The 24423-nt window shown below is 40.0% G+C and overlaps 1 protein-coding gene across 1 annotated transcript in view; it reads right to left on the bottom strand.

Moving 5' to 3' along the window:
- The window catches only part of Usp14 (ubiquitin specific peptidase 14 (tRNA-guanine transglycosylase)), a 27522-nt gene extending 3384 nt beyond the window's left edge, over positions 1 to 24138 (bottom strand). The window contains exons 1-12 of the mRNA XM_005372682.2: positions 23962 to 24138; positions 22494 to 22526; positions 19247 to 19351; positions 17939 to 18042; positions 14459 to 14517; positions 11316 to 11446; positions 9804 to 9884; positions 9354 to 9439; positions 8440 to 8554; positions 5654 to 5719; positions 5399 to 5491; positions 3775 to 3903 (exon numbers count right to left, since the gene is read on the bottom strand). Of these exons, the coding sequence (XP_005372739.1) occupies positions 3775 to 3903; positions 5399 to 5491; positions 5654 to 5719; positions 8440 to 8554; positions 9354 to 9439; positions 9804 to 9884; positions 11316 to 11446; positions 14459 to 14517; positions 17939 to 18042; positions 19247 to 19351; positions 22494 to 22526; positions 23962 to 24123 (1164 nt within the window). The 5' untranslated portion in view covers positions 24124 to 24138. The remainder of the gene's footprint in view (positions 1 to 3774; positions 3904 to 5398; positions 5492 to 5653; positions 5720 to 8439; positions 8555 to 9353; positions 9440 to 9803; positions 9885 to 11315; positions 11447 to 14458; positions 14518 to 17938; positions 18043 to 19246; positions 19352 to 22493; positions 22527 to 23961) is intronic.
- Between the last annotated feature and the right edge of the window lie 285 nt (positions 24139 to 24423).

Raw genomic sequence — 24423 nt, forward strand, 5'->3', positions numbered from 1 at the left:
GACACAGTGAAACTATTGCTGAACGTGAAGTTTAGAGTAATAAATGGACACGTTCTATAAGAGAGAAAGTCTGAAATTAATCTAAGTTACCACCGGCAAGAATATACAAACATGGCTGACGGTAGAGCTCACTTGTGTAAGCGCATGCAAAGCTCTAGGTTCCATCCCCTACACCACCAAAAAATAAAAAGTAAAGCAGATAAAGAACAAAATAAACCAAAGCATGCAGAAGGAAGAGCCAAAAACAATAAAATTAAGAAAATTGAGAAAAATCAGCAGAATAGAGCCAGTTTCTTGAAAAGATCAATAAAATTAGCTATCTCAAGCAAGAGGGAAAATAAAAAGACACAAATTACAAGTACAGTATTAGGAATGAAACGAGTTAGATCACTTTACACCCCTTAAGGGCAGCAGCAGGATAATGAAATATTAATAACAAGTCTACAAATAATGAAATTCAATTCTGCAAAAAAGAACTACCAATACCCAATATGAAATACATCACTTGAACGACCCAGTTAACTATAAAACTGAATTTGTAATTTTAAGTCTTAAAAAAGAAATCTCCAAACATATTATTTCAACAATTATGCTAAATTAGTGTATACCAATTCTACACAACCTGTTTCAAAACATAAAGGGGGAAAAAAGCTAAATGAATCCAGCAAAGTTCAAGACAGATCAACAAAACAAAAATTAACCATATTTCTACATATCAGCTAGGAATATCAGACAATGAAATTAAAGTGATGCTATTACAAAAATATCAAAAAGAATAATATAGGAACAAATTTTACCAAAGTATAAGATTATACACTGAAACCTACAAAACAATGTTGAAAAAAATTAAACACCTAGGGGCTGGGGATTTAGCTCAGCGGCAAAAGCACCCGCCTGGCAAGTGCAAGGTCGTGAGTTCGGTTCCTGGTACCGGAGAAAAACCAAAAAAAAAAATTAAACACCTAAACAAAATACATCAATATCAAATTTCTGGATAATAATACTATTAAGATGGCAACTGATCCACAGATTCAATGCAGTTCCTACCAAAATTCCAACTGCTTTTGTTTTTCTTCTTCATACAAAATGGACAAAGTAACTGTAACGTGGAAATACGAGGGACTCAAACAAAATAGCTAGACCAATCTTCCAATAGAAGAACAAAGTTGGGGTACATAATCTCAATCCTTCTTAGAGCATTACTGAAGTCAAGACCTTACGGTACGGCATAAAAACTGACACCCAGACCAACGGAGTCACACTGAGTCCAGAAACGCACTCATACATCTGCAGTCGACCAGTTCTCTACACCTGTGCCAAGATACTCTATAGTCAAAGACTAGTCTTTTTTATTTTTATTTTTTAAAGAACATGGGTTAACTGAATACTCACATATAAAAGAATACAGTAATACCTCAGTTCATGAACCTCCTGTTTGCAAACCATTTTGGTTCACAAACAAAAGCATTCGGCAGAATTTTGCTTCTATTCACAAACTCTGCATCGAGTGATAAACACAACCATTGCCACGTTCCCCTCACAAACACAAACACAGGCCAAGGGTACAGCTCAGCAGCACAGCACCTACCTGGCAAGCACGAGGTCGTGAGTTCAATTCCCAGTACAAAAAAACCCCATAAACACTGCCATCATCCCCAAAATCGTAAAACAAATTAAGTTCATAAACCAAGGTACCACCTATAAATCTGAGTATCACACCATATAAAAAGTTAACCCAGAATACACCAAAATACATAAGTGGAAGAATTAAAATCTCAAAACTCTTAAGAGAACACCTAAGTATAAGTCTTCATGGCCTTGGACTAGAAAACTTGGTTTTAACTTTCTGGGTCAAACTAGCCTTGAACTCACGATGTAGCCTAGGCTGGCCTCAAACCTGAGCAACCCTCCCGGCTCAGCACTGGGATCACAGGCGTGTGCTACCGCACCTGGTTTCAAAAATGGTTTTTAAATACGACACCGAAGGGGCAAGTGACCAAAGAAAAAACAGACGATTTTATCAAAAATTAAAATCTTTTCCCTGTGAAAGACTATGGTGAAAGGATGAAAAGCAAGCTATTAGACTAGAAAACACACTTGCAACCCACATGTCAACCAGTAGCTAGGACAGAACTTAAAACTCACAGGAGTAAAAACCCAAATAGTCCAGTAATAAAACAAGCGAAAGAGATGTTTCAGCGAAGCTCAGTGGCGAACACAGGAAGACATGAGCAGCAGCATCAGCTACTGGGATGGCACAAAGGGAGAAGTAGGAGGCGCTGCCATAAACCTACTCTCCGCCGAACAGGAAAAGCAGCGACCACACCAAAGGTGGTGCCGAGCTCCCGTTCTACCGCATCCTGGGCATTTATTCCGGGGAAATAAAACTTCGTTACACTGAACGCTACAGGTGCTTTTACCCCAGCTTTATTCTTTATAGACAAAACTGAGTAACAACCCAGATGTCCCTCAACAGGTGAATGATTAAGCAAACTGTGTCCACATCAGGAAACACTAGGTGGTAATAAAAAGGAACTACTGTTTTATACACAGCAACCGGGATGAAACTCAAGAGACTATGCTGATTCAGAAAAGTCAACCCCCATGTTACCTTAAAAAATGGAGGAGCTGTGATTTCACTCCCTAACTTTCTTGCACGGACAATTAGAGAAAGGGAAACAGGTTAGTACTTGATGGAATTACGGCACGGACCGCCGAAGGAAAATGAACCTGAGACTACGAAGGGCAGTTCTAAGAGGTCGTGGCGGCGAGGGAAGCGCGCCGCGTCGAAGTCCGCGATGAGCCCGTGATGCCGTACCGCAGCTGGCAAGGTGTTAGCACCAAGGAAGCTGGGTGCACAGGGCTCCGGGGCTCAGCACTGCTGCGAGAACTGCGCGTGATCATGAATTATCTCAACGTTTAATTTTTAAAAACTACTTTTAGCTGGACACAGTGGCACACACCTCCAGCCCAGGTACTCAGGAGACCGAGGCAGGGGCGTTACACATTCAAGGACAGTCTGGCAAACATGGCGAAAAAAGTGCTCGGCCCCCTCACCTGCAGATTTTAATCTTAAAATTTGGTTACCAGGAAATTTCCCATTCTGAAGAAAAAAATTCAACATATAATTCAGCTCTACCTTAACTGAACCTAAAATAATACAACTTATAAAACATAAAATTGCTATAGCTACGATTTTAGCATTCCCAGGAATATCCACAACACCCATGAAAAGATGTTACCTGTCCCAATGCACATTAGTGAACCGATATGTATTCTGTAGCACTGATTCCATCTAAAATTAGAATAATTCTATGCCTTATAAGGAAAATATTAACATGTCCTGAAAATAACAGGAATTCATGCAAAGTGCTTTCAGGAGATAAATATAAAAGAAATACAAATTACAGGGGGAAAGCTGGGTATGGTGGCGCACGCCTGTAATCCCAGCACTCAGGAGGCTGAGGCAGCAGGATCGTTGTGAGTTTGAGGCCAGCCTGGGCTACAAAGTGAGCTCAAGGCCAGCCTGAACTGCATAGCAAGACCTTGTCTCAAAAGACCAAAAAAAAAAATTACACAGGAAAGAAAATACTAAGTTGTCTATATAATAAAAGTTAGGTTTTATATCAAGAACTTTAAAGGCTTTAAAACTACATATACAGGATATATGAATCTCTAACTGAAAGAGGCTCATCCATTTTTACTAACAATGCAAAGTAATAGCTAAGCACTGATTAAAACAGTAACACTAGAAAGTCATCAGTAAGAACCTACTGTATTTGGCTGCTGATTCACTTTTTTATCTTCTATATCCTTGAATTTTGATCGAAAAGAGACCATTTTCTCTTGAAGTTCAGGTGTACAAAGTTCATACACATCCAGCATTAGGGGAAATTTAACATCCTACAAATACAACAAAAACAAAGAAAAAATGTGAAGACTTACAGACTGTTATCCAAAGACACACTTGCAAAGCCATGTTTTCATAACTCAAAGTGGAAAACAAAGTCTGTTAAAATCATGTGGAGGACCATGGTATAGTTGAAAACCTCTTAGGACTTATTCTTAAGAATAATCTGGTTCTAACTTTTTTTTTTGGCTGAACTCAGTATTAATGCAGGGCCTTTGCCCTGAGCCACATGTCCACGTTTTTTTAAATTTTACTTTGAGATAGGGTCTTGCTAAGTCACTGAATTACCCACGTGTGGCTCAAAGTTGTGATCCTCGGCTGGGGAGACAGCTCAGCAGCACAGCACCTGCTTGGCAAGTGCAAGGTCCTGAGTTCGATTCCCCGTACCAAAAAGAAGAGAAAGCATTAAGTGTCAAAGCTGCGACCCTCCTGCTGAGAGTGAACAGATCACAGACACGCACCACCATGCTCAGCTAGCTCTAACTCTTTTAACGTCAGAACTTTTCAGATGTTTTTCCATTAAATATTGTACTCTAGAGAACTGACCACAGAAAAGGAACCAAAATTTATGCAACAAAAGCATCAATTCAAAAACTGTAAAAATAATGGATCCTCAAAAGTGGAATTAACTTAGAAATTTTTTTATCTGAAACGTAACTTTACACAGAAACAATACGGATAAAGTCCAGTATCTTCCACTGAGATACACTAAGGAGCACTCAGTCCCAGCTCAGCCAGGGCCATTTGGTGAGCCCTGTCTCAAAATATAAGACCAACAGGGCTGGAGATGCCACCAAACACCCTTGGGTTCAATGGCCAGTATCATCCAAAAAAAAGATATCTGAAGTAAACACTAATAGATATTTAAACTACATTAAGTTTCTCATGTAATACTAAGTCTATTATTAAAAATGCTATGAATTTTAGCTCCAAAAGCTAGAATTATATACCTCTCCCAAGGATCAGGAATTCTGTAGACACGTAGCAGACCTACAGCTCAACACAAACAGTTAAATCACACGGTTGGTCCCTACAGCAAGAGATTACCATTTAAATATCTCTGGGCACTGCTGACTTAACTTTCTGCTCCCCTACAGGAAAGAACTATCTATAACGTAGTGTCTCCTTGTTCATTCTCCTCCTGAGCCTAATGAATCGGCTCCTGCAAAGTGAAGGATGTGATCTGGGGCAGTATTTGTGGGAGTGCAGGGGACCCATCAGAATTACCTGTGAATCTTCTGACAAATATATGGCCCTAGGCTTCACCCAAGAAATTTAATCAGATGCTTGGGGCTAGAGGGAGAAGCCAGGGATATGTATAATTAGAAATAGGACAATAAATAATTCCAATACATATTCTTGGTTTAGAACTACAGTACTTAATAAAGCCTCTAAATATTTCACAGATAACTGTCCTTATCCTATTATAAGTTAGGTACTGCCTTCAAACAAGTATATTTTATATACAAACTAAAAGTTATTACTAACCTTAAGAACTTTGGCATTTACTGATTCCTTTTCTTTATAAAAAAATCGAACCATCTGAATAGTTAAGTAAGCAGGTAACCGGCTGATCTTGGACTAAGGAGAGAAAATGGGAAGAAATTCTTTACAACCAACTATCACACAAGTTTTTAATTCCATGATGGTTAAAAAAAATAAAAATAGATGGGGTTAAAATTAATTAACTGGAAACCTTTCAATGGAATGGTATTCAATTTCAAAAGGAAATGTACAACTTACAGATTTGATGTACAAAGCATTTCTTTGCAACGTTGGAGACTGTTTGGTGATTTCTTCCTGAAGTCGCTAAAAAAGTACATTACAGACAACCAAATATTAACATTCAGATTTATCTCTGCAACACAGACTCACATTCTAATTATTTTAACGAAGTAGCACTACTTAGTAGACAACATACATGGACAGATTTATACCATGAGAAATAATCCAAATGAAGCCAGTATGGTCAATTCTTATAAAGTATCAAATTTATACTGTTGTGAACTCTTTTTTTTTTTTTTTTTGGTACCAGGAATTGAACTCAGGACCTCACACTTGCCAGGCAGGCGCTGTGCCGCTGAGCTAAATCCCCAGCCAACTGCTGTGAACTCTTGAGTATAAAAAATGTTTTCGGTTTTCAGCTATGACCCAAATGTTGCTCACTCAGAAAACTTGTATTTTAGATAACATAACAAAGCCTCTGTCATTCCATTATAGAGTATCAGAATACCTAAAGAGGATGTAGAAAACCCTTGTTCTTTATGCTTTATGTACAAAAGGTTTCTAGCATTAATCAAGTTTTTTTTTTTAATGTCTTTTTTTTTTTTTGAGACAGGGTCTCGCTATGCAGTTCAGGCTGGCCTTGAGCTCACTCTGTAGCCCAGGCTGGTCTCGAACTCACAACGATCCACCTGCCCCTGCCTCAGCCTCCCGAGTGCTGGGATTACAGGTGTGAGCCACCACCCTGGCTTTAATCAAGTAAGACTGTGTTAAGTACTGGAACAGACCTCAGGAAGCCTTTAGCCACTGTGCCTGTCTTAGCCATCATGGTCACTTTCCACTGCTGATGACCCCTGCGTCACTGTGCAACACATTTATCCCCTCCTGACTTCAACTGTTAAAGGTGGTAACAAAAAAGCCATTGTCAGAAGTACATGAGTTAGGACACGAAGAAAACCTGGGAAACTATTTGGCATATGTTTGATACTCAATAGAGATTAGCTACATGGTGGCGCACGCCTGTAATCGCAGCACTCGGAAGGCTGAGGCAGGATGATCACCATGAGTTCCAGCCCAGTCTGAGCTGTATAATCAAGTTCAAGGCCAGCCTGCACTACACAGTAAGACCCTGTCTCAGAAAAAAAATTAGCTACTATTTCCAATGTTATATAATTTTTTAAAAAACCACCACTACTTGTTAATAAAACCTACCACTACTAAATCAAAAAGAAATCTGAATTAAAATCTCAATATTTAAGTATGTTACATTTGCAGTGATTTTTCTGAAGTTTACTTTTGGGGGGACAGTGTTGAGTAAGAGTCTCTCTATGGAGCCCCAGCTGGCCTTGAACTCTTGGAGTTCCTTCTACATCAGCCTTCTACGTGCTGAGATTACAGGTGCACGCCCCCATGCTTGACTCTTAAAAAGTTTACTTTTTAAAAATTACTAATCATATTACAAAAGGAATCACTGCAGTGTAGCTAACATTTAACCAAGTTTATTCAGCAGTGAAAAAGGAATGAAACAAGGAGCACAATTACTCAAGAATAATCAGAATGGTTTTCACAACTCAAAATTTTATGAAGGAAATAAACACATATATGAACACGTTTTTCAAGAAAAGTACAGCTGCTGTGAAGTTACTCACAGTCAGGTAACACCTGTCACCATCACCCACGGCCATCCCGACCAGTGCTGGTGAACCCACAGCACACACATCACAGTGGGCTGTCTGCATCACTGAGAGCTCCAAAGTGTTCACCACCACTGACCTAGGACTTCCAATTATATTTAGTGCCCCATAATTTTACAGAATTATGAAGAAAATATCATCCTGGGCCCCGTGCCAAAGCAATTCATTCTGCACTCTCCAATTAACGCACTTATTTTTTGATGTCCTAAAACTAATACTTCATGATTTACACAACCATGTTAATGCTCTTTTCTATAAAATGAGAAACTAACTGAAGTCTGAATTCTGAATAAATAGCTGCTTCTTGTTATTCACGGTAGCTATGCTCTGTAAGATCATCCTGAGCACTGAATTCATGAATACTGAACCACTGGCCCTAGGAGGAATACAGGGTTAGGTTCCTGCGATCTCTTATCACAACTTTTCCATCGATGATAAATACGAAACCTTGCTCTATGTGTGTTTCCATTTAAAGACACTTTATTTCACATACTGTGCTAGCTCATTAACACTGAACTTAGAAGTAACATCACCCTAACTGTGCTCATATGGAGCTTCTCTATGCATGTGGTTCTCCACTAAGACATGCCACAGCCTTCTTGTACTGAGAGAGGAATACTACACAGCACTGGAGCACTCTGCCTGAGGGTCATTTGAAACACTGAAATCACCCACGAAACACATTAGCAATGAAAAAACATGGAATTAAAACCACTACAGAAGCCTGGCATGGTGGCACACGCCTGTAATCCCAGCACTCAGGAGGCTGAGGCAGGAGGATCACTGCAAGTTTGAGACCAGCCTGGGCTACACAGTGAGCTCAAAGTCAGCCTGAACTGCATAGCAAGACCCTGTCTCAAAAAGACCAAAAGAAAAACAACCCCCAAAAAACCAAAACCACTACAGAGCAGTCAGGTCTGACCTCAGCTGGGACTGCTTGTGTGCTGGGCGACTCAAAACCTGTGCTGTTCTGTAACGCATCTGCAAGCGACTGCAACCGACAGCACCGGCATTCAGGCCACGAGCACTGTCTCTGGAGGACAGACAGCAGCGAGCCGTTGTATTCCTAAGTATGGAATCCACAAACAATGAGGACAGACTGTCTGTCCTTACCAATTTAAGTCCTGTAAAAAGGTACTTGACTTCCTGATTAATAAAACAGCTAAGCTGCAGCTGATTTTCCTTTCCTTTGGTGACTTCTTCTTCTTCAGATTCTGTACATTTCATGCTTTGCAAAAGAAGATAAGGAATGCCAGCAGGTATTTCTTACATAATTTTTAATGTAATAAACTACCCTACTGCTACTAAAGTAATAATCATTCACTGGTATTTAAAATGGTCCCAACAGAGAATCATGCTTCAACATACTTAATGTTTATTTCCTCTCCAACAATTCTGTAAGTGAGGAATGAACGTGTTAAAAATTCAATAAATTCTCAGCAATATAAATCAGTATAAAGTCGATACCTAAGAAAATAAACAGAAATCTCTTCTAAGTTTTTACTCACAGCCTAGACGATAACAGTTCCTTGAATTCATGTTCAATTAATTGGAATAGTCCTATGCTTATAATTTAATTCATATGCTTCATTTTATACAGCTAAAAACTGATTCATATATATATATATTTTTTTGGTCTTTTTGAGACAGGGTCTCGCAATTCAGTTCAGGCTGGCCTTGAGCTCACTTTGTAGCCCAAGCTGGTCTCGAACCTAAAATGATCCTCCTGCCTCAGCCTCCCGAGTGCTGGGATTACAGGCGTGCACCACCACGCCCAGCAAAATTGATTCTCTCTGAGACTAATGAGGTAGATTCTACTAGGGATGTTATATTTATTTAAAACTTCAAGAATCCTTTCATGGGTGTATTTTTAATAATTCTTAATTTCCACTATCACTTTTTATGCATAAATATCTCTGAAGAATTTTCCTTCTTCTATCCCAGCACATGCCAATCAGCGAACTGTACTATTTATGCTGATTTATTTCTCCTAAGTGATGAATACAAACTGTAATTCATAAGGATACGTAGTTTCAAACTCAACACCGAAGAACTGATCAATTAAACTTTTCTTTTTAGTAGGTGCCACTGCTGGTGCAGATGAAGAATCTGTCTGCAAAAATCAAAATAAAATTAAAATCCCAGTCTTACTCTATGTAAATATTAACATACAGTATTGTTTCACACAATCCAGTTCAGTAATACTTGTTTAAGATTTTTAAAACGTAGTTCTTTCGTGAAATCCTTTTACAGTTCAGAAACACTGGTACAAGATTACAGATGCTCAACAAAACTGATGAAATTTAATAAATGCACTGCATGCAAGCTATTAAATTCCAACTACAGGTTGAGCGTATAAAGTATTCAAATACGCATCCACATATCCAGCAATTAAGATGAATCTACTTCCAACCTGGGTCGGGGAGAAAACAAAAACCAACAACAAGGCAGCGCAACCACACGTCTGCTCCACTTACCTCTTTCGCAGAATCATCCTCGATGGCTTCCAACTTCTGCTGCAGCACTCGCATCATCTGTATCCAGCACTCGTTCGCATCCTGTATAATTCAGACAGTAACAGGCACATCTGTAACAGCCTCCCAACGTAATTACTGTGTGCTTAGGGGAGAAAGATGTTCTCTTCTTTAAAAATATTAGCAAATTTGGTATTAAAAGATCTTTTAAAAAATTGAGAATTCAAGAGCAGCTACTCATCATTCAACAGACACTGTGCTACACTACTGCACGTGTCTGGAATGGACAGTGGGAAAAGTCCTACTGGGGAACATAGGTACACGGAATACTAATTCAGCGATAAGGGCTGTGAAGAAGAAAGAACTAGCTCAGAAGCCCAAAGGGACGAAGGGAAGGACAGCATGCGGTCTCAGTAAGGTCACCGAAGACCTGAGGGCACCCGCACGCAGCTCTCTGACAGAGCAGAGGGACAGCAAAGGCCGTGCGAGAAGAGAACACGGAAAGGGTTTAAGGAAGAGCAAGGAAGGCCCAAGGCTGGAAAGAGGACAGCACGGGGAGAGCAGTGCCGGGAGAGCAGCACAGGACAGGAAGACAAGGTCCCAGAGGCAGCCAGCAGCCAGTGGACTTAGGACAGGGCACAAAATCACTAAGGGCCAGGAGTGGTGGCGCACGCCTGTAATCCCAGCACTCAGAAGGCTGAGGCAGGAGAATCACTGCGAGTTGCAGACCAGCCTCGGGTACAAAGTGAGCTCAAGGCCGGCCTGAACTGCAGTGAGACCTTGTCTCAAAACAGACAAAAAAGGGCCAGGAATATAGCTCAGTGGCATAAGTGCCTGCCTGGCAAGCACAAGGTTCTTCGTTTGATTCCCAGTACTAAAAAAAAGGCAGTCAAAAAGACCAAAAAAAAAAAAAAAAGAAAAAGAAAGAAAATCACTAAATGGTTCTAAACAAGGGCCCAATATGATCTTATTTTTGCTTCTTTATTGGAGGGGTGGGTGTTACTTTTGTGCTGGGGATGGAACCCAAGGCCTACCAGCCTTCAACCACTACGTACATTTCTAATCCTCTACCACTAAGCTATATCCCTAAGCCCTATTCTTTCCCTTGGTACTGGTGACTGACCCCAGGGCCTTCACACTGAACTACATCTCCACCTCTTTGTTATTTTAAAACAAAGTTTTGCTAAGCTACCAAACTGCCCAGGCTGCGCTCAAGTTTGTCATTCTCCTGCCTCAGCCTCCCAGAGGGCTGGGATTACAGGCCTGCACCGCCATGTGCGGCTCCTCTGTACATCTTCTCTGTACATCTGAGTGCTGTGTGGAGAAATGCCGCTGAGGAGCCGAAGATGAAGCAGGACGGTCAGTTAACAGACTGCGGCCCCTCCAGACGGGAACACGGCGGTGTGAGCAAGAGCGGATGGACTGTTGCTACCTCCAGACACATTCCAGTAAGTGTGAGAAGCGCGAGAGACCTCCACTTTACATTTACACAGTACAAATCCTTCGTCTGATTACCTGTTGAAGATACTGTCCTTGATCACCTTTCTCTGCAAACTGCGGGAAAGCCATGTGTAAAAACTGCAGTAGAATGATAGGTGGAATACTAGAAGAAGTTTTATCCATGGAATCAAACAAATCTCTAAGGGCTTAAAAACAAAGCAAACATCGCCTTAGAAAAAGTGACATATTTAATACATGTGCTATGAATACTTCATTCTTAAATACCAAAAACAGGACCCTGTTTAACCATGTTTAAGTGAATCTACAGTTTCACAACCGTCGGACTCCTAATAAGGAAAAGTAAAATACGCATTTCTAAATCTTCAACAACTTACCGGATGGCCTTATAAAGCAATCGCGAGCTACAAACAACTCTGGGGCCCTGCCCCTCTTGGTCCTTGCCAGCTTCGTCCCCGCAAACAAGGCAGACTGATTAATTCAATGAAGAGAACACATAACCTCTATCCACAGGTCACACAGGCGTAATGTCCCTGTCCAGTCTCTCTGCCACTGCAGGCCATCAGTGTCCCATTGCAACTTACCTGGAAGCCCGCAGCTGGTTCCCGGCTACTGAACTCAAGGATGCTGAAATCTGGCTCCTTAAACACACTCCCCAGCTCCACCCAACAGCTGAGAACCAAAGCTAATTTGCCTTCTTGAGAGCTTTTCCCCTGCTTATCCCCTCCCATCAGCATTAGGTCATGGCCAGGGCCCTGGACCCAGTTGTGCTCTCAAGAGTTCAGAGGCATCCCTCCCCTCTGCTGACCTCTGCTACTATCCTTTCCCCTATTTCCTATACAGCAAAACTCTACTTCAGGGCAGCAGTGCTGGTGCACACCTTAATCCCAGCACTCAGGAGGCTGAGGCAGGAGGATCACTATGGGTTCAAGGCCAGCCTGGGCTACATAGTTCAAAGCTTGGCTGAACTATACAGTGAGACCCTGTCTCAAAAAACAAACAAACAAACAAACCCACAACTCTACTTCATCTTATTTTAAATCTGAGGTTCCCCCTATCATTATTCAGAATCAAAGTACCAAGTACATAATACTCAAAAAACCATACATCATTTACACTTCCTATATGCCATTACAGAGCATCATGAAAGTTATTTCATTAGTCTGAGTGAAACAGATGGAAAAACACAATCTAGACCAAAAGCACACTGAGACAACTAACTGCTATGTGTGATCCTAAACCAGATCCTGAAGCCTAGGAGAAAATGTCAGGGGCAATGGGGAAACTGGCAAAATTTGAATAAAGTCTTTATTATGTAGAGTAGTAAGGGTTAAACTCCCAGATTTTAAAAACTGATGATTGACTTACTGTCATAAGTGATGCCTTTATTCTTAGGAAATAACAGTGAATATTCAGGAAGGAAAGATATCACATATCCCACCTTACTCTGAAATGGTTCTGAAGAAAGCTGCATGCATTACAGAAAAATGAAAAAACAAGTATGATAAAAAAAATACTGGTCACTTCTTGTAACTTTTTGATAAATTTGAATTTTTTTTAAAAAAGTTAAAAAGAAACAAAAATGTAAACCACAGTGTTGTTCCCCCCACCAATACTATCAGCCTGATGAAATGCTGAGTTACTGGTAGACAGCAAAAACTCAAATGAATTATAAATAAGGGGTCACACTTTCTCATGAAAAATTTCAACAAATGAAGATACTTTCAGGGAAAGGCATCAGAGTAAAATCTAACTCTAAATGATGCTAAGAAATCTACTGCTAAGAGCAATGAAAATTAATGGCTGACCACAATGAGCTAGCTATCACCCTGCACTGCTAGAATGGCTGTATAAAAGACTTACAATACTAAGTGTTGACAAGGGTGCAGAGAAACCAGAACCCTCAACACGTTACTGCATGAGATGTAACATGGTATATACCTCTTTTGTGTGATAGTCTAGCAGCTTCCTCAAAAATTTTGAATATAAAATGATCACATGATCTAGCAATTCCACTCCTAGACACATATATACCCAAGAGAAAGGAAAACATTCATCCACATGAAGATTAGTACACCAATGTTAGCAGTGTTTGTAACAGGCGAAAGTGGAAAAAGCCAAACGCCCATCACTGAAAACAGTTAAATGTGATGTGGCGCCCACAACACGGAAGCTACTTGGCAGTAACACAGAACGAGGTACTGGTACCGGCAACAGTGGACAAACCCAGAACAGCCTACGGGACGAGAAAGGCAGTCACAAAAGACTCCACATTAATTCCATGTATATCAAAGGTCCAGAATAAGCAAGGCTGTAAGACAGAAAAAGACGTGTGTGTGGGGAGTGCTGAGGAGAAATAAAAGATTACTACTCAGTGCTCCAGCCACGTCACGGAATTGCAGTTTCTGCTTCTTTTTGTGTTGCCAGGGGTTGAACCCAGGATCTTATGCAAACCAGGTAAGCACTCTACCACTGCGCTAGGGCCCCAGCCCACTGAAGTTGGTTTCCAAAGTCATTTTCATCAAAACGTCCTAAATTTAACTATGAGTGCACCAGAGAGAACAAACTGTACACTTAAGTGGACGAAGTGTATGGCATGTGAATTACAGTTCAATAAAGCTGTTGAGGAAAAAAAAACCCAAAAAACCTACCGGTCTAGTCCAGTGATTAACAGAGTACTCATCTGCATAACTATCCAAAATTCTACTCATGTAATAAAGAAACAAGTTACTTCTATCCTTAACAATTTCTGTGGCTGGAAATGTGGCTCAGAAGTAGAGTGTTTGACTAGTAAGCACGAGGCCCTGCATGTGATCCCCAGTATTACAGAAAGAGAGTTCTTTCTCCTCAGACACATCACTTACTTAAAAAACCACTAAGTCTCTTAAAAATGACTGTATCAACCGTGACAAAACTTATTTCTAACTATCCTCAAAGTTATTCCCGAAGATATATCTAACAGAACTTGAAATCAAACTGATTAAAAAAAAGTTCCAAAGATTTTTCAAAAAGAATACCCATTATTGGTTTAAAATTTAGATAATGAAATCGTTTCCAAGTTATACGATGTAACTATAAATGAGGTGATGTTGTACAAAAAAAATTATCAATTCAAAAGGTACTGAACAAATCAGAGTGAAAAATAACACTGACTGAGTATTATACCGCTCCCCAAAGACGAGCGCTTCTGACACACTGACCTGCAGTAATGTACTGTGCTGAAGCCATTTCCCCTGACGCTCTCAAGGCACCTGCATACCTGGGAAAGTGAGAGCAGAATTAACAGTATTAAATTCATTCTGAAACTCAGCTTACAATACCCTCAATTACAAGTTTGTCTGAGTGATTTTTCTCTTCTGGTTTTCTTCATTTAAGCATTATATACAGATTTTTAAAAAACTGCTTATATGAAAAATCATACACACACACACACACACACACACACACACACACACACACACACACATATTTCTTGATAGTCTATGTAGCCCAGGCTGGCCTCAAACTTATAGCGATCTTCCTGCCTCAGCCTCTCAAGTGCTGGGATTATAGGCTTGTCTTCGTTACTTTTTTGTTGTTGTTGGACAAAATATCTAACACCCAAAATTAAGGAAGGAATTTAGCTCACAGTTTGTGGAGGTTTTAGTCTATAATCAGCTGGCTCCAAGGCAGGGTGGCATGGCAGAGGCAACAGGTGAAAGCAGCAGAAGACAGCAAAAGCAACAAGAGCACATGGGCAGGAAGCAAGCCTTTTTTTGGTACTGGGAATCAAACTCAGGACCTTCCATTTGCCAGGCAGGTGCTTGTGCCACTGAGCTACAGCCCCAGCCCTAAGCCTTTTTTAAAAAAATTGTACATTGGCCATATGCCCATGCCCACACCATCTCTATGTCCTCTGCTTTTATAAGCTGAGGATGTTTATAAAGTAAGGACCCTACCCCCCTGCTGAATCACTTAGTTGAACTTTTAAACTTCTCAAGTTGACAAAATTTATCAACCATAACAAGGCCTGCATCACCATGCCTGGCTTCCACCTATATTTAGCATTAACTTCCTGTTATAACATTAAATGACCTAAGTTTCAAGTCGGTTTGCTTACCTATGACACGTGGGATTCATGTTAAAGGATTTCTACAATCTACCATCGGCTGCATCCCGTTCAGCTGGTTTACAAGAGTACAGAGGGCTCATCACCCAAGGAGATAAACCACAGTCAGTGCTGGAGCAGGATCTTATGGTAAAAGATCAAAAACAACCACTCCAGCACTCAGGAGGCTGAGGCAGGAGGACTGTTGCAAGTTCAAGAGCACCCTGGGCTACAAAGTGAGCTCAAGGCCAGCCTGAATTGCATAGTGAGACTCTGTCTCAAAAAGACAAAAAAAAAAAAAAAAGACCACTCACACTGGGGAGGGGGCGCTCAATGTGAAGACAACTGTGCTTGTGTGCAAACACTGACAGTGCCTGCAACCAGAACCACTGATAGTGTCACTAACCTGGATAATCTCAAACACTGATGCTCAGTAAAACAAGCCAGAACCACCACCCCACGTACATCCTGCATGATTCTATCTAAGCTCCAGAGTGTGCAAACTAATATAAAGTCACAAGCTGGGGGTAGGTAGAAGGGATGAAGATTAAATGAAAAGAGCGTAACAAAACTTCCTAGGATGGTAGAAGTGCTTTACATGAGGTATGATCAAAATATACATCGGAATGTTTAAATTTTTAAAATTTACTATAGCCGAGCATGGTAGTGCTTGCCTGTAATCCCAGCACTTGGGAGGCTGAGCTGAGGCAGGACAACTGCAACAAGTTTGAAGCCATCCTGGGCTACACAGTGAGTTCAAGGCCAACCTGAACTACACAGTGAAACCTTATCTCAAAACAAATTTTTTTACTACAGTAAAAGACACATTGCCATTAATCCCTCCCAAAATAGTGCCCTCTCCTGACTTTTTATATACTTATCCTATCATTCTTGCCATTTCTTGAAGCAGTTCTGGAAGTTCTCTTTCTTGGGTACCTTTATGAAATGTGACAGAGGCCAGGTGTGGTGGCCCATGCCTGTAATCCCAGCACTCTAGAGGCTGAGGCAGGAAGATTACTGCAAGTTCAAGGCCAGCCTTGGCTATATAACTAGTTCAAGACCAGGCTTTGTAGCAAGACCCCGTCTTTAAAAAAAAAAAAAAAAAAAAAGAGGTGTGATAAAAAATATGGTGAATGCTGTTACTAAGCACCGCCCAACAGAAGAGCAGGGTCATTAAAAACACTTGGTGTGAAGCCGTCAGTTGGATTCCCGGTACCAAAAAAAATTCAGGTGTGTCCTCACCAACCTTATTCACTAGATTCGGCACTATGTGACTTCTGGCTCTTCCTCAAAGTCAAAATGACCATGAAAGACTCAAGTCAGGACATCAAGGCTGCCACGACAGTGCCACTAACACATAGCTCAATGGAAAAGGTTAACTATCTAACTCTTACATATATGCCAGTAACCTGGATTTAGAGAGTGATTTATTACATATGACATCAAAAGCATAAGTGATAAAAGAAAAAATTAAACTGTAACAGAATTATATCTTTTGTATCACAAACGTACTATCAAATGAAGTAACTCATAGAACAGAAGAAAATACTTGCAAATTAAACACATATTTAGAATACATGAAAACACAGCTGAATTAAAAAGGCAAATAACCCAACTAAAACACAGGCAAAGGATTTGAACAGATACTTCCCAAAGAGATAAAATGGCCACTAAGGGCCAGGGATGCAGCTCTGTGGTGTAAGTACCTGGCTGGCAAGCGCAAGTTCCTAAGTTCGATTCCTGGTATCAAAAAAAAAGCCAATAAGCATGTGAAAAGAGGACGAGCCATCACCTCCTACTCTTAGAGTAGGTCTCATCACAGAAGGACAGGAAGCGCCTACACAAAAATGGAGAAATGAGGACCTCGTCCACTGCAGGTGAGAGCAGAGCAGCCACCTGAACCACAGGCAGTCCCTAACAACTGTAAACAGGACAACCGTACGTTACGGTTTGGATCTACGTCCCCCACAAGGCTCATGTCCACAGACGGGGCTTTTGGAAGGTGACCCTGAGGACCCTCACATCATCAGCGGCCAATCCAGTGAGGGAGTAGTAATTTTATGGCATGAGCAGGAGGTGGTAAAGACTGAGGAGGAGGAGGAGGAGGAGGAGGAGGAGGAGGAGGAGGAGGAGGAGGAGGTGGTGGTGAGACTGAGTCACAGGGAGCAGGTCACGGAGAAAAAATCTTGTGTAAGCATTCAATGACATATTCCAAAACGAATGAAGAATTGATACACCCTACAACCTAAATGAACCTTGAAATTATTCTGCTTAGTCAAGGAAGCCAGTTACAAGGTCACACACTATATTACTCCACTTGTATGAAATGCCCCAATGGGCAAATATTAAGACAGGAAGAAGACTAATGGTTGCCTGCAGGTGGAGGTGGATGAAAGGATACAGGCAGTGACTGTCAATGAGGAAGAAGTAACTGTGGAGAGGGCTCTAAAATATAACCACTTCCAAAGTTTGAATCCATAAGATAAATGACTATCTCAATAAAGATGTTAAAACCAAAAAAAAACAATGCCACGCACACAAATGCAAACCTCCCTTACACAATAAGATTTGAACCATTTCTTTCCAGACTTACCTTTTAAGGGCATCTTTGAGTTCAGGCACAGAACGAATGCACTGGACTGTAGCATTCATGTAACAAGTATTACCAAGGTTTGTCAATCCACATGGTAATTCCATCTGATTAAAAAAAGATTAACTCGTTTTTACACAATGACATGGGGTAGTAATCACTGAACTCTGACTCTGAATCAAATACCACTTACCACCCCTACCAATTTACATTCTACCTGCACTCTAAATTGGTGTTTTATTTCTCCCAACAAGCAATTTTTACTCGCAACATGCTGGCCATTCTGTTTTGAGTTCCTGTCTTAAAAAAAAGATAACAACCATATCAATCCTGACTCTTTCACAAGTTTATAAAGAAAATAAGGCAAGCCGGGCGTGATGGCGCACACCTGTAATCCCACAACTCGGGAGGCTGAGGCAGCAGGATCATTGCAAGTTCGAAGACAGCCTGGGCTACAAAGTGAACTCAAAGCCAGCCTGAACTGCAGAGCGAGACCCTGTCTCAAAAAGACAAAAATAAAAGGGCCAGGAATATAGCTCAGTGGCATAAATGCTTGCCTGGCAAGCCCGAGGTCATGAGTTCAATTCCTGATACCCAAAACAGAAAAAAAAGAAAAAGAAAGTAAGGCAGCAATAGTCAGTCATGGTGCCCACATCTGTAATCCCAGCACTCAGGAGGCTGAGGCAAGAGGATCACAAAGATCACAAGTTCAATGAGTTCAAGGTCAGCGTGAAGCAAGACCCTGTCCAAAAAAAAAAAGAGGACAGAAAAAAAATGCATAGAAACACTTAAAAAAAAAAATAAGGGAACATTATATAAACGCTAAATGTTCATAAATAAAATATTTGATACAGGTGTTGGCCAGTTCCTGAACTGATTTTCCATTTACATTCAGAACAGCAGCTGGGATGCAGCTCAGTGGTAGAACACTTGCCCAACACACAGAATGCCCTCTGAGCCTTAGCATCACAAAATGAAAAGCATACATTCAAGATAAACTATCTATCTATCTATCTATTTATTTATTTAACATAGGTTTTGGCAAGGTAAACAGCACACACCAGAATCCCAGCACTCACAAGGCTGAGACAGGAGAACTGCTGTAAGTTTGATGCCAGCCTGGGCTACAGAGTACGTTAAGGGCCACTGGACTACACAGTGAAAGCCTCTCTCAGAACAAAACTTTACTTAGCACTGGAACACATATATCTTGATACTGGGGATTAAAACACTTAGATGCTCTTTCTTGAACAACATCTTATTAACTGTAGTTCCGAAAGTAGTGATCAAACACAAAATTTGCTGTCTTACAGCGGAAGCTAACTGTTCTTCTGTCATGTCTTCAACAAAGACAGTTTTAGCTGTAGGTTCTTCTGGAAGAGCGTCTGCTGACCCCATCATTAGTAGAGTCATCCCCTGTCATATACAAAAAAAAAATTAATTTCATGAAAGAGTTATGTTTATATCCAATAAAAGAGAAATACATATAATGTACTTCATGAACATATATGCAAATATCCTTTGAAATATATAAAAATGAAAGCCAATGATATATATTAAGGAGCCAAGTGTATCATTTCAAGGGATTATCCCAGGCTGCAAACCTCAAAATGCTATCTGTGAACCTCCACTGGTTCCTAAGCTTCTCTGAGTCAGCAAAGTCAAAATTACTTTCATAAAACCCTTTTTTTTTTGATACCAGGAATCAAACTCAGGACCTTCCGCTTGCCAGGCAGGCACTTGTGCCACTGAGCTATATCCCCGGCTCACAAAATTAGTTTCATAACACCAGTATGTTACTTCCCTTTTCCACTATTCCAACATGACACTAATGACACTAAAGGTATACTAAAACTGACAGCAGCTTACCAACAAGGCAGTGACAGCAACATAAATAAAAATGATTAATTTTATTAAATCCCAACTTCTGAACAGCTTTCTTTCGACATTCTGTTTTATTTATTTATTTATTTAGGTTTTTTCCAGTACTGGGATTCAAATTCACGACCTTGCGCTTGCCAGGCAGGCGCTGTGCCGCTGAGCTAAACCCCCAGCCCCTTGACATTCTGTTTTAGAAGTAAGTATTCTGTATTAGGAATAAAAAGTATCCATAAAATCATGTTTATTATCAATAAGCAATAGCAGTCTTTAGGAAAAGCATTTGTGCAAGAGTTGAAGACTAGCTGCTTTTGTCATGGAATACCACTTTTACTCAAAACAATCCAAAAATCGTAAGATTTCTTTAGATGTGGATATGCAGCTTACATTTCCTCAAAATGAATAAAGTGCACCTGTCACATCAAGGAAAATAATTGACAATATTTATAGTTGCCAATGATGAAATTAAGAGCTTCTACATGAACATTAGAACTTTTTAATGTCACTATTCACTTGGCAGTTTTCCAATAAAGACTGTTCTATTAAGATTGGTAATGATACTAAAGAATGCAATGTTTGCACACTGTGTTATAAAACGCATCAAGGTATGTAAGATCTAAATAATTCACAACACTAGCCTTTTCCAAACAATCAATATATGTAATAGAAATCATTTATCAGTGTAAGAGTCACTCTAAACGGAAAGCAGACTGTGTGATGTTAGCGTACTGTGTGACTGTAGTCACTGCTGTGGTTTCAGAGCTTCTACTCCTCCCACTGATCTATAAACTACCCTGTGAGATGGGCACCGTACAGCAGGATCACAAATTTGTCACTGCAACCTCACAAGACCTTGTCTCTAAAAAAAAAAAAAAAAGACTTGGGAATGTAGCTCAGTAAAAAAATATCTCTGTACCACTGGGAAAAAAAAGTAATAATGAGATGATCACGCTCATCAATTTCTATTCAACACTATTACAAGTCAAGAAGTTAGATAAGAAAAAGACATTAGAAGTCACTCTTTATCAATTACATCTCCAAAAAGTTAGAAGTCATAAAGATTAGAAAGGGAGAAATAAAACTGTCATTATTTGTGGATAACACGTCTATATATAGGAATCTACCCAAACACTACTAGAATTATTAAGTAGTTATAAGGTCACAGGATGAAATAAACAATAAATAAATAAATAAATAAATAAAACTCCAGTAACATTTTACTATTCTAGTCTGTTAATGCACAGGACATCAATTTTTTTAAACAATCAAATGCTACAGCAAAGTAACATCCTGTTCTAAGAATGGGACAAAAACTACACACGGCTGAACATGATACCTACAAGCCTGTAATCACAGCTATACAGAGGATCACAAGGTCAGAGAAGACTGGACAATTAGTGCGATCCTGTTTCAAAATAAAATAAAAGCCACATGCATGGTGGCTTACATCTGCAACCCCAGAGCTCTGGGAGGAGGATCACGTTCAAACTCAGCCTAGGTAACTTAGTGACTTAGCAAGATCCTATCTGAAAAATTTTTACAAGGCAGGGACAGGGGTCATAGTTCAGTGCAAAACCCCTGGGCTCAATCGCTGTATTAAAAAAAAAGTGGGGATGTGTTTACAGCTCAGTGGTAGAGCACTTGCCTAACATGTGTGCGGCCCTGAGTTCAAAGCCCAATGAAGGAAAAAAAAGATCCATACAAGATCTCCACACTGAAAAACTACAATTCTTTTAGGTTAAAATAGAGATCTAAATAAATGGGGAAGTATATCATATCCAAGGATTATAATACTCAATATGAAGACTCATTCTCAGCTGGGCATGGTGGTGCATGCCTGCAATCCCAGCACTCCAGAGGCAGAGGCAGGAGGATCTTTGTAAGTTTAAGGCCAGCCTGGAACTGCAAAGTGAGCTCAAGGTCAGCCTGAACTGCACAGCAAGACCCTGTCTCAAAAAGACCAAAAAAAAAAAAAAAAAAGACTCATTCTCCCCAAACTGAACTACAGATTATGTATGTAATCTCCAACAACAATTATGTATGTAATCCCCAGGCATCAGGGCTGGGGATTTAGCTCAGTGGCACAGTGCCTGCCTGGCAAGCTCAAGGTCATGAGTTTGACTCCCAGTACCAGAAAAAGCAACAACAAGAAACAAAACAAAACAAAAAATCCCAGGCATCAAACTATACAAACCAACAGACTCATTTTAAAACAGTACATAAATGCAAATGAACTTAAAATACTCAAATACTCTTGAAAAGTGAGGACCCGGGCGTGGTGGCACATGCCTGTAATCCCAGCACTCAGGAGGCTGAGGCAGGAGGATTATTGCGAGTTTGAGACCAGCCTGGGCTACAAAGGGAGCTCAAGGCCAGCCTGAACTGCATAGCGAGATCCTGTCTCACAAAGACAAAAAAAAAAAGTGAGAAAAAGTTGGAGAACTTATACTCTATTATTTCAGAACATTGTTATAAAGCTTTGGTAATCAAGATCAATGAAACAAGAGTCCCAAAATAGATCTACAATTGATTTTTCCAAAAAAAACTAACACAAATTCATGGGAAAAGGAAAGCATTTTCCATATATGGTGCTGGAAGAACTTGATGTATATATGGAAAAAGTCACTTGGAATTTATTTTGGTGTAATAGGTTACTGCATTACAGTAAGTTAATACTTACATTTTTTATTTTGATGTTCCCCCAATCATCATCCTGTTTCAAATAAAGAAAGAAAAATTTAACCACCTCTGTATAAGTAGTAAGTTTTAAGATACCTCAAAATAAAATTTATTCTGTGTGCAGATTTTGTTCAAAATTACTGCAATTTTCATGGTTGTTCTTCTGTCTTCTATTTCTATGCTGAAAGAAACTGTCAATGAGTCTTTGGTTGACCAGTATTGCATGTTTATATCTGTTTTCATGAGAAGCCACTTTGAAGATATCAATATGTAATACAACCACCATTGTTAATTCCCTACCACTTTGTTTGTAACTCTGTATTGTCTGTATTGTGCTTGTGATATGTTGTAAAATGTTGTATGTCTGTTAATGTTTCCCTCCTTTTATCTTTAAAATAAAAAAAAAAAAATTACTGCAATTTTAAAAAAAGTTTTTAAACACATAAAGTCCTAAAGCCAAATATTCAACCAACTGCTTAAACTGCATAAAGTAACACAACATAACACAGTAAGTAACACTTAGCATGTAGCTGGGCCTGGTAGCACACACCTATAATCCCAGCACTAGGGACAGTGAGGCAGGAAGATCACTGCAAGGTCAAGGCCAGCTTAAGCTACAAAGTTCAAGGCCAGCCTGAAATGCACCCGTCTCAAAAAACAAAACAAAACGGAAAAAAAAACCCATAAAACAAGAAACACACCATAAAACAAGGAACACACGGTACTTAGCAAGTACTAAATGCATGGCTAGTAACAAATGACAGTTCCAGCTGGGCATGGTGGTGCACACCTACAATCCCAGCACTTGGGAGGCTGAGGCAGGAGGATTGTTGCTAGTTTGAGGCCAGCCTGGGCTACAAAGTGAGCTCAAAGCCAGCCTGAACTACACAGGGAGACCTTGCCTCAAAAAGACCAAAAAAAACCAACAACAACAACAAAAAAACCTGTAGTATTTTTTAAAAAGCAAGTCTACCCATTTTGTTTCATATTTTTAACAGATAAAATTTTCTTTCTATTTTTTTGTCTGAGTGCTGGGATTACAGGCACGTGCCACCACGCCCGGCAAAATTTTCCACATAACATAAAAGTACTAAAAACATACAAATAAACTTTATATTACTCTAAAATAAAATCAGTATTTTAAAAATATCCTCAGTTTGCAGAAGTATCTATTGCAGAATAAACTTTTAAATGATACTTTTAGGGGCTGGGGATTTAGCTCAGCGGCAAAAGCGCCTGCCTGGCAAGCGCAAGGTTGTGAGTTCGGTTCCCAGTACCGGAGAAAAAACCAAAAATAAATAAATAAATAAATGAATGATACTTTTACATAGTGTTTTGAATGGTACAATGTTCCTCCTATACAACATGAATAGGCAAACCTCACAGACCATATACCCTCAGCAAATAAAAAATACTTGCAATGTTACAGTAACATGAACATTTCCACAGTGAAACAGGGTGGAATGTACCTTCAGTGTCCCTCCTTTCACCATGACCTTCTGCCTGGCCGGCTGGACTCCAGTCAGCGCAAACAGCTGAGCCTTGAACACCATCGGCGGTTCATCAGTATTCAATTCTACACCTTCGAACTTCTCCTTTCCCCATTTTACAGTAACTGAAAACAAAATCATAAGTGTTTTTCATTTATAAAATAACGTTTCAGACTTAAAAAAAACCTTAGGGATCATCTATCAGGCTAATTCTTCCCCCTCTACCCCTCTAACCATACTGGAGGAGACTGAGGTCAAGTCCTCACACATGCTACGCAAGCAACTCACTAATGACCTACATTCCCAGCCTTTCATATTTTTTTATTTTGAGACAGGGTCTCACTAAGCTAAAGTGTTGGAATTACAGGTACCATCAAGTCTGGATTTAGGCTGTTCTCAAAAATCAAACTTGCCCTTCATGTTTTTTATCTTTTTATACCA

This window comes from Chinchilla lanigera, unplaced genomic scaffold, assembly GCF_000276665.1.
Source record: "Chinchilla lanigera isolate Chin_1 unplaced genomic scaffold, ChiLan1.0 scaffold00001, whole genome shotgun sequence".
In the NCBI taxonomy this organism is placed as follows: Eukaryota; Metazoa; Chordata; class Mammalia; order Rodentia; family Chinchillidae; genus Chinchilla; species Chinchilla lanigera.